Raw genomic sequence first — 11,101 nt, 5'->3', positions numbered from 1 at the left:
TAATTCATATTTCTGTGTTTTTATTGTTAGACAATTTTTTTTTAATTATTAAAAGACTAAGTTAAAAGGATTTATATATATATAAAATGCTGAATAAATCTGCGTTTTAGGACCAAACAAAAACGCCGAACATTTCAACATTTTTGTCTAAGAAAAAGATGCTGATCAGGTCGGCATTTTTGTTAGAACTATAGTAAATTAAATCTTATTTTATTAATAAATTTAAAGTTAGTCCCTCCCGATAAAATATTTTTAGAACATGAGTAACCTGGTCATAAACTCTTCGAAGTCTATTATTTTGATGGGCAACCGAGTGTTTGGTATTAAGGGTTCACGTTCAAGTCTTGGAAGCAGTCTCTTCTATTAGGCTATTATAATGTAAGAGTACGACTCTCTCTTTCACGATTTAATAATTCCCTGATCGTTTATTGGCATGATTCATGAATCACATGAATTGCTTGCCATTCTGACATAGATCTCAAGCATAAATGCTTGATAAAAAAATAAAGGATATATATAAAAATATTAAAAAAAAAATACAAAGAATGGTGATCCTCTGTAACACCTGGTGCAGGAATTACATGGCCTGTGTATTTGACTCTTTGGTAGGCAATAACAGGCTGCATGGCTAGTATACTGATGTTAGAAATTCAATAAAAAGATGCATTCAATATTCAACTTTGTTAAAGTTGCAGTGTTCCAACGGCAACTTTAGAATGATGAAATGGCATTTAATCCCTCATTCAGTTTGACATCATTAATCAGCAACGATACGCCAGCAATTAATGGATTTGTGACACCTCACAAGGGAAGAAATCTGATCATAGAAATTAGTATATATATTTTTTTCTTAGGATAGTGATGCATAAATGATAGATCCAAAGTTGAATTCTAAGGTTCAGGAAGTCCTTGGTAAATTTCCAGAAGGTCCAGTGATGAATTCCATCTGGAGCAAATTGTTATGGCAATGATGACAAACTTGCTTATTTGGTTCTCTTTACTCTGTCATTTATTGCAGAATGTAGTTGAATTTAAGGCTGCGTATTGTCCAAATCATGCGACTTCAAAGACCATTGGTTTGAACGTATTGGTTTCACTGTTGGCATTCATCCTCCATAAATATAATCCTGAGCCTCATTTTCCTTCTCTCTAATTCTGAGAAACTCCATCCTACAAGATCCTGCCATGATAATCACATTGTCCTGCTTGTAATAGGTAATGGTCAAGACTAAAAACCTGAAGACGATCCAGACGGCTTAAATATTCTATTTAGACTTTTGAATGGTACCCAGAAATTCAAGCTGACTCCAATTTTGGAACGTTTTGAGCAAAACAACATCATCTGAAGTCGGTTGTGCATGCGTGTAACGTTCCAGGAGTCTATTTCCAACGAATCTTTTGATTAGAACTATCGAAGTTTCATAGTTATGCATCACAAATTTTTGAGTTATATGCTGCAACCAAAATAGACATCTTCACTCTTAAGACAAAGGGAGGCGGATATAGCTTTTCTCTGTTTCCAATTCATTCAATTCACTTCGTATTCACATGACATCACTGAGTGCTTTACACACTTCCTTCTATAAGATAAAAGAAACTGGTCTTTTACAAGCTTCAAAACAACACACACACACACACACATATAATTTCATATTTGGTTTGTAAAAGTTTATCAAAATGGAAGACTAGATATGATATATGACCAATCTGGGGTCTATTCCATCAGGAACTCTGCGCGAGCCAGGTTCTTCTGGGAGGGAAAGTGCAATCTTTCTAGCACTCTCCAAATAACTCTCATATCTTTGTGCTGTCTCAATTGTCCATGAATATTTTTTGCCTAATTTTTCGATGTTTGCTGTCCTTGATCTTTCTCCTTGTCTACCAATGTTTGCCTTCATCAGGTGAGACTCTAACTCACTCTTGCGAAATGTCCAGTCGCCAGTCACCCAGTTGAAATGATAGAGAGGAAGAAATCGACGACCATACATGGCAATAAATTCAATTGAATCAAGGATAAACGCAAACTCTTCCATGTTCATGTAGTATGGGAAGCTGACTCTAGTCCATCCAAATTCTAGTCCAGTGTATCCCTATCACATAACGTTAGATAAAAAATATCATAGTTGAAATAGAACTAAAGCATGGCACATCATGTGATCCATTAGTCAAGCAATAAAGCAAGGAAATCTAATATCAATACCTCCTGGATATATGATCGAACATGAAGAGAGTGTGCCTTTTCGACTCCAAGTAGATGGTGGCCATATGGGCCGGCACATGAACATCCACCTCGGGCCTGTACTCCAAAGAGGTCATTGAGTAGCTTTGCAACAAAGCGGCCATGGAGGAATTTGCCATTCTTATTTGATCCCTCTGCATCACTAGAACTAACATGCCTGGTTCTGTCACATGAGGATCCGACATTTGGTAATACAAGAAAGGAGAAGATGGGCAGCCTCTTGACCTGAGTGTTGCCTAGCACGACGATGTTTGGAATAGTTAGGAGCCTTCTGAGTGCTGCTTCGGCATAGGCATGCTCCTGAAGATTGATGAAATTATACCCTATATACTCCTTTACCCAAAATACTAGAGCAGCTCGGATCTTTTGGATGATAGGTGGAGTTCCAGTATCTTCACGCCTTTCAATGTCGTCCAAGTATAGGGTGTCCTACGATCACGACTTAAAATTAGCCCTCACGGAAATAAGTAGTTCCAGATCAAAAGCACATGGCTGTAATTTACCTTCTCATTATATCCATTGACATAAGCAACAACGCCACCCCCACATGTTGAAGGAGGTGAGGATCTCAATTGATAGAGGGCCTTGCTCATTAGGAGGATGCCTGGAGTTCCAGGACCACCAATGAACTTGTGTGGGCTGAGAAAAATTGCATCATATCCTTCTATATCACCAGATCGCATAGCAATTTCCACATAGGGGCCACTTTTTATGTGACAGAAAGAAAGGCAACATGGTTACTGCATAGCACATATTATGTGTAAATATTAAAAATCTGTTCAGCTATTAAGGAAATAGTAAGAGATCACATTCAATACTCAGCAAATATGGTTACCTGTTCTTCAGGGCTTTCAGGAGAATTTACATTAAACTTTTGATTTCTAATGTTTTCTAAACCACTATTCATTGGAATAAAAGCTTACAGCTACTAGTCAACTAAATAATCCACTTTGCATTCCAGTGTAGCCCTATAGATATCGCAGGCATAAAAGTCTATTAAGGAACCTCAAAACGTAGGACAAGCTCTTCAACAATAATCTATTGGGCATTTTATCGAGCAAATGATGTGCTCATTCCGAATGTAAGGACCAGATCATCATCCTGCACAAGGCAGCCCTGATAGATACATACATAGATATATATATATATTTTTGTTGATATAATGCACAGTAACATGTGAATATATATGCATGGAGATGGAATGCATATTTGTAAATGGAAGAAAGATCTAATGGCTAAAATCGATCATGACATGCCATTTCTACAAATCCACCAACAATAAGGTTAGGAACCGTGCATATCCGCCCTTTAAGACGGAAGGTAGCAAAGAGAACATTTGCATCATCGCTGGATGAGGACAAACATCGAACAGATGGTAGGCAAGTAAGTAGGAAAGGCCAGGTCTTCAAGTGGGTTTAAAGAGCTGGCTCATTTGTTTTACGAATTTTCCATTTTACACCTTACCGTATGTATTTATTTCAGCTCACACAATATCGTTTCACTATTCCTGATTGGGTCTTAAAGAAGCTCGTTTAGAATGGTTTTCCGTATCTTAATTAGAATACATGATGTAAATCTTAATAAGCACATCATGTAGGGTATAAAATGAAAAAGGCCCATGGGGTTTAACCGTTTAAGTAACAATTTGCATATAAGACCCTACATTTTGGTGAATCTGCAGCACAAATTCTGCATTTTCACTATTTGCCAAATCGCACCCAATAGATTAAGATAATCACATCAAAGTTAAAAAATACAAAAAGTAGAACAAATTAAGACCACCATGGAGGTGGCTCCGGCGATAGAGCGACGATAAAGCAGAAACACGAGGCAGGGCTTGGAACTGGAGGGGAAACGGCAGAGCCCGAATCCGGTAGAGAGCGACGGCAAAAGCACCTATCCGACAAGAGAAGGCAGGAGAGCTCGGAGGAGGACAGCAGTTGGCGATGACAAGGGAAAGCTTGATGGAGAGAGAGTACGTGGTGGAGATGAAAAAGGAGGAGGGCGGGCGGTGAGAGGAAGAGGCAACGACCAACAAGGAGAGGGCGACGACAGTTAATGGTAGAGAGGAAATCTTACTGGGGGAGAGAAAGGAAAGATAAAAGGGGAGGAGGAGAGGAAGAGGCCTCTCTTCTCCCCTAGCCACTCAGGCGAGGAGAGAGGAGGGGGAAAGCTCGCCGGCGCGAGAAGAAAATTCTTCTGAAGGAAGGGAGGAAGGCATGCGTCAAACCCTAGAGCTAGGGCCGGCGCAGTAGGGAAAAACAATCAACACAAGGGAATCCTGAGGTATAATTGGTAATTTGGTTAATTGCTTATATAAACTTGTTTAAGGTTAAGGCTTTTTCCTCACAAAAGCCTTTTTTAATTCCTTTGGATTTGCTTACCTCTCTTTATATTTCTTTCTTGTTTTCTAAAGACTTTTTCATGGATATGGATCTGAGACAGTGTAGGGTATTGGTTAGGGTAGAAGATAGCGTATTAGAATTATTCAAGAAACCAATGCACATAAGATGTTCGATGATTGGCCTCAGAGACGATCGACTGGATTGTCTTGTATTGTTCGACAGTGGCCATATAGATGAATCTGACTGGGTTTTGACGGGAATTTTTGGTTGGGGCACAGATTAAATCCCGAGAACCTTCCCTCTTTTAAGGACACTCAGATCTCCTGGATCTCTTGAACATTACACATAGTTCAATTCATTCTAAGGTATGAGAACATAGAAATTGCATCTTACCTTGTGGCAAAGTCAAAGCAAGCAAAGGCTCCGTGCTGGTGGAGAAGGCTAGCCAATGCATGCGTATCAGTAAGCATTCCAGTGACATTGCTGCAAGCTGAGAATGAGCCTAGCATGGGTCGATTTGCGTGCTTTGGCGATGTGAGCTCAAGCTTTAGAGCTTCCATGTCAAGCAATCCGTTTTCATCGAGACCGATCTCGATGACCTCCGCAGAGCTTTGTCGCCATGAGAGGAGGTTGGAATGGTGCTCATATGGGCCAACAAAGACAACCCACCTCTCTTCATCCTTTAAGCTTTGCACTAACTGGTCTCGCATGATCGAAGCGACAGTGATGCCCATGACCTCTTGGAGACGTTTAATGGCTGCTGACGAGCCTGAGCCGCAGAAGATGAGTGCATCATCTGGGCCACCACCCAAACATTGCTTGATGTACTCGCTTGCCTTGTTCACCATCCTTGTAGTCTTGATTCCAACAAAACTATCATCTGTGTGTGTGTTCCCTGTGAACAAGATAAGCACATGATCACTGTTTCAAACAAATCAAGCAGAAGGTAAGGTTGTTACAAAAGTTCATATCTGAGCTTTTTGAATGTTTATTGTTTCTGCCCTATCATTTGTGTCCATAGTTGACACAACTGAAGCATGAAGAGAGAGGACTAAGAGAGGAAGACTACCATAGGTAGGGAGGACTTCTTGGATGATATAGTTCTCAAGGTAGTGCAAGCTTCTCCCTGATGCAGTGTGATCTGCATATGTGAGGAGGCGCTTTCCGAAAGGCGTCTCAAACTCCAAGTTGCTTCCAATTATTTGAGACTGCAGCCATGCGATCTTTGCCTCTGCCTTGTTGTTTCTCTCTGAGTTTGCATGAAGTAAGCTGAGAAGCTCTGATCTGGTATTGGATAAGTAATCATCTAGAACTTTTGGTACAGGGTCTTGCTCAACATCCATCAGTCTTTGGAGGGAGGGCATTTTAGCTGAAGGATGGTGGTATGAGTATGCTGAATTTGCTCTTTTTATGTTAAATTTCACAAGTAGTTGATGTCACAAGAACGGACTGTAAGATACCATTCTGATCATCCTAAAGGAGTAAACATTCTCAATGTTAAAAAAACTGCTGCATGCTTCTGGTTAGATGTATTAATTTTGATATACATATACTTATACATTACATACATACATGATACATTATTATATATATATATATATATATATTGTGGATGTAATTGGTCCCTTTTGATGATATCAAGTTATCAACTTGCAGTCTTGTAAGATAAAGTATTGATGAAATAGTAATGGATAGTTGTTCAATTTGCCAGCAATTCATGGTAGGCTGTAATAAATGGAGCATCCATAAGTTCTCGGTTTCTTCTTCCTTTTTTTTTCCCCCGAGAGAGAGAAAGATAGAGTGCGTCGATAATAATAATCCTCTACATGTGGACGAAGTTCCTCTCAAACCATTAATGCTCAACTACTATAGTGTAAATATAATGTGTCCATATAGTGCCCCTCTTCCAGGTCAAGAATCTTGTGGTCCCTGCTGCAGCTTAATTGGCAACCTATGATTGGCCACCAAATTTGTTAAAAATTCGTTTAATTTAGGTAAACATTTTAATACTCTTCTAAACTTTAAAAATTGACTATGATAGCAAACTTTCAGTGAAAATTGAAAATTTCTTCAGGAGATAACTAGAAGTTGGGATGCATTATGAAACTAAAATAACAAAAACAGGGGATAATTACATTAACTAGCCAATGTAGTGGAATTCTTGAAAGAAAAAGAGAGAGATGCAGTAGATGATTAGCAAGTTACAAGGATCGGTATAGCTATCTGTTCTTCACGGCATTCTCAACCACTAACCATCAGAATAAAAGCATGCAGCTACTAGCCAACTAAATAACCTACTTTATCAATTCCAGAGTAGCTCTACAAAATATCATAGACGTAGAAGATATACCCACCTAAGGATTGAATAATCCAATTTAAACACTGTTCAGAAACCTCAAATTATACATAGTGATGTACTTATTTTGCAAACACTAGGACAAGATCCTTAGCACATTCATCTATTGGACATTTTATCGAGCATATGATGTGCATACTTTTGACTCAAGAAACATAGCACCATGAAAGAGGCTATCGTGATCTTTAACATACATAGAGAAAAGAAAAAACCTTGATGTAATGTACACTGGTTTGTGATACATATGCAGGTTTGGACGAGATTAAATATTATGATTATTTTTTTGTATTTTCTGCAATAAGGATAGTTCAGAATTTTCTTTTGTATTTTTTGCAAAATACAAGGGTTCAATTAAAAATAGTTAAAAGCAGAGTAAAAATAGAAATAAGCACATAGTATAGGGTCTAAAATGGAAAATCTCTTAATTTAAACATAAAATTCGCATCTGAAACCCTATCTTTTATTAAATTTGTACTATTTCATATGAAAATTTCTCTCAATTTAATCGGGTCGTTTTAGTTAAGTTCAACGTTATGCTTCGGTTTCTCTTCGGACGTGCTCGCGTCTCTCCAAACTCTCTTGTTTGTTTATGGATTTGGATCTGAGACGGAATAGGATATTGGTTAGAGGATAGCATATTGGAATTATTTAAGAAAGCAATGCCCTTAAGATGTTCGATGATTGGCCTCAGAGGTGAGTCACTGGTGTTCGAGAGTTAGTCCCAGAGATAAATGCCACTGGGATTTGACGGAAATTTTTGGCGCAGGTTGAATCTTTATGCTAGCTCTTGATGATGACAATATACATGCGGGATTCATCGTTATCTTCCCCCCATGGTCCAAATTTTCCATTTTGACTCGAGAAATATTGAAATGCAGATATGGTATGAGAAAGTTCTTTACTTTCAGAAAATTTAGATTTGCAGTTCGTCTCTCGATTCTCCTAGATCAAGGTCGACTTGGTCATGGTACTCTAAGCCCAAAGGTCTGATAAAAATCCTGGATCTCTTAGAACACTAACACTTCGCGTAGTTCACTTCATTCTAAGGTATGAGAAAGGAAACCATATCTTATCTCGTGTCTAAGTCGAAGCAAGCAAAGGGTGGGCTGGTGAAGCGCAGAAAATGAGTATATCATCCGGGCCACCACCCAAATATTGCTTGATGTACTCTCTTGCTCTATCAACCATTATCCAATGTAGTCTTGCCTCCAACAAGCTATCATGCATGTGAGAGCTCCCTTTGAATATATTAGTACGTTCACGGTCTCAAACAATCAAGCAAAAGGTAAGATAGTTCTGAAAGTTTATATCATATAAGGAGAAGAGGAGGTAAAGAAGGCAAAGAAGATGGCTCAGATAGTGGAGATCAAAGATTAGAGGATGACGGCCTGTAAGTGGGGGAGGATTATGTCGGATTATCTCTATTCAGAAACTCTTTTGATGCTTGTTTGTTTACTTGGCTCAGATAGGGGAAATCATCTCAGAGCTCAAAACACTTTAGGGTCTTTTAAGTTGTTTGTTTCTGTTCTGGTTGTAAGCTGTTGTTAACATTTTGAGGTGTGTGGGACTACCCCCAGTTTAGGTGATGTTTGTTTGGTAGTATTGTTTGGATGTAAGGAGGATATACTGTTATGGGCTTGATAAGTCATGGCAGTTCTAAACTTGATGAGCTGTTTTTATTGTTTAGTGCCGTTTGTCCCCCCCACCCCCCAAAAAAAAGTTTTTATCATATATTTTACAAGTTTGGAACCATTGAGCTTCTCATAAACATATTGTTCTGCTAAATTTATTATTTCGTTGATATGAATGAATCATGAAAGCTAAGAGTATCATAGGTAGGAAGCACTTCTTGGATGATGGAGTCCTCATTCCTCAATGCAATGCAAGCTTCTCCCTAATGCAGTGTTATCTGCATACGTGAGCTGGCACTTTCAGAAAGGCATGCCAAACTCCAGGTTGCTTCCAATCATCTGAGACTGCAGCCATGCAACCTTCTCCTCGCCTTGTTGTTTCTGCCTGAGTTTTGTGAAGTAAGCTGAGAAGCTTTGACCTCTGAGTTGGTATCAAATAAGTAATGTTCAAGAACTTTTGGTGCAGGGCCTTGCTCATCATCCATGGGTTTTTGGAGGGAGGTCATTTTGGCTGAAGGATGGTGGTGTGCTGAATTTGCTTGGTTTAGGATAAGTTTCACAAGTATTTAATGCCACGAGAAGAACAAACTAAGACACCATCACCTAAAGGAGGTAAATATTGCTCAATGTTCAAAAATACTTTCAATTTGCTTCTTGTCAGATATATTGATCCATGCATAGGATGTCTGTATGGCTGTAATTGGTATGTTTGGATGATATCAAGCTATCAACTTGTAGTCTTTGTAGCTTAAAATTTTGGTGAATTACTAATGGGTAGCTCTATTATGGTATAATTTATGAATGTAACATCCATGTTTTCCTGAACCTGAAGGTTGGAATGTGTCACTGAGTTTTCTTTCTGAACTTTTTTGGGAGAAATAGAATGTGTCAATGATGTTGTCTCCTGTATGCCAATAGATTTGCTCTCAAACATACAATCCTGTGGCCGAGACCAGCAACTCATAGCAGTATGCTTCTATGAATAGTACATAGTTTGTTCTCTTATCTTATTAGTTGTAGACAAATTAACAATCCCCTATACATTGGTTAAAGCAAAACTGAAGACCACCCAGTAATGCTCAACTATTTCCAATCTGCAGTACCCCCAAAAGGAGATTTTTTTTATAGTGTCCTCTTGCAGATAAGGCTGAAAAATGTTTAATATAAATTGTAGAATGCTAGATATACTGCAGCCGAAAGAAATATATATCTAACCAAGTTCTTAGAGGACACTGCAGGACCAAGAGGGCCACCATTCACTAGAGAAGTAGGAAGTGAACACTACTTTTATTGTCTGCTTGAATTTAAGATTCTTACTTGTTCATGCCATGCTAGGGTTGGTCTGTTCTAGCTTTCCACTTAAAAAAACTATGATTGTTAGATAATCAATTGATCAAAAAGTTTTACTTTAACAGGTAACAGACCAATATATTCACTATTATCTTAACATAGTGCAAAAGGTTATGCTACCTAGGTTGCTCATCCAGATGTCTAAATAATCTGATGATTATTAGTATCTTCTCATGATAGAACTGCCATTGAAAAATGTTTAAATATTATAATTATCACTACATTCTATAAAATATCGTAATTGCCACTAAAATCTTTTGATTCCTTTAGAATTACCATTATGGCTGATTTTTTAACGGAATAAACATAAAATATTCCTAACTGATGATTGTTGAAGTTAACAAATACATATAAATAAATTAAGTACACTTATTTCTTGAACTTTAGAGTGTAAAAATATATCAATTGGCTTTTTTGTGTAAAGAATATTTTATTTCCTTGTCCTATGGTAATCAGTTAATACTAGATAGCTTTAGAACTATTTTAAGCAATTTATACCAAGGGCCAAATAGTCTTTTTTTAATCTAATTTTATTTTTCTCTGTGATCAGTAGGATTTGACTAATAAAATATTGTTTCTCAAAGAACTAAAAAATTTCTCAAACAATTATGATATTTAAAAAAAAATGTAATGATAATTATGATATTTTAGAAAATTTTTGTGTTGATTACACAAAAATCCTTTTTTTTTTTGCTTTGTCTTCTCTTGGACCATCATCCGTGCAGTTTGTATACTTCCTTGTGGTGTTGTAGTTGTCTATCAAGTATCAAGTTATGGGGCTTATTTCAAGTGTTGTTGCTTGATCTTTTCATTTCTTTTATGTATCAGGTTTCTTAATAATAATTATAATAATAGCAATAGTTGTCTGATGTGATCTTCACCCTCTTCTCAATATGAGGTTGTCAACATAGATGAAGCCTGATATTTCCAAATACAAGAATATGATGTATATTACTGATTTTACATGGTTAGGGCTTTATAAACTTTGGTTCACAAATGTTTTGGTAACTGAAATAATTCAATGTGGCTTTTGTAAGTTAGAATGTTCCAATCAATAAATTAATGGTAGTTGGGTAGTTGGTCTATGATTTATTTAAGATACTAGCTCTATGATCTAATAGCAGATTTGCTACTCCAGTTTTTGTCTTGTATTTATGGTTTAGGGCCCATTTACTTTAAG

The 11,101-nt window shown here is 37.4% G+C and overlaps 1 protein-coding gene and 2 long non-coding RNA genes across 3 annotated transcripts; 2 read left to right on the top strand and 1 right to left on the bottom strand.

The window, feature by feature from the left end:
• Window positions 1–1,495: 1,495 nt before the first annotated feature.
• On the bottom strand, window positions 1,496–5,948 carry LOC140802343 (uncharacterized). The gene is made up of 5 exons (XM_073157840.1): window positions 5,654–5,948; window positions 4,978–5,479; window positions 2,743–2,944; window positions 2,201–2,668; window positions 1,496–2,090 (listed from the first exon to the last, which is right to left on the bottom strand). Exons 1-5 carry the CDS (start codon window positions 5,946–5,948, stop codon window positions 1,686–1,688), a joined length of 1,872 nt encoding a protein of 623 aa, XP_073013941.1. The 3' UTR covers window positions 1,496–1,685.
• On the top strand, window positions 3,800–6,110 carry LOC140802344 (uncharacterized). The gene is made up of 2 exons (XR_012111635.1): window positions 3,800–4,525; window positions 5,909–6,110. It is a non-coding gene; the product is annotated as an uncharacterized lncRNA (long non-coding RNA).
• Window positions 6,111–7,431: 1,321 nt separating this feature from the next.
• Window positions 7,432–9,311, top strand: LOC140802052 (uncharacterized). The gene is made up of 4 exons (XR_012111584.1): window positions 7,432–7,633; window positions 7,707–7,823; window positions 8,776–8,970; window positions 9,038–9,311. It is a non-coding gene; the product is annotated as an uncharacterized lncRNA (long non-coding RNA).
• Window positions 9,312–11,101: the final 1,790 nt, after the last annotated feature.

The sequence above is a fragment of the Typha latifolia genome, chromosome 15, assembly GCF_019914945.1.
Source record: "Typha latifolia isolate L0001 chromosome 15, TyphaL0001v2, whole genome shotgun sequence".
Lineage (NCBI taxonomy): Eukaryota > Viridiplantae > Streptophyta > Magnoliopsida > Poales > Typhaceae > Typha > Typha latifolia.
The sequence above is the reverse complement of the archived record's forward strand: the minus strand, read 5'-3'. Positions and strand labels throughout refer to the sequence as shown.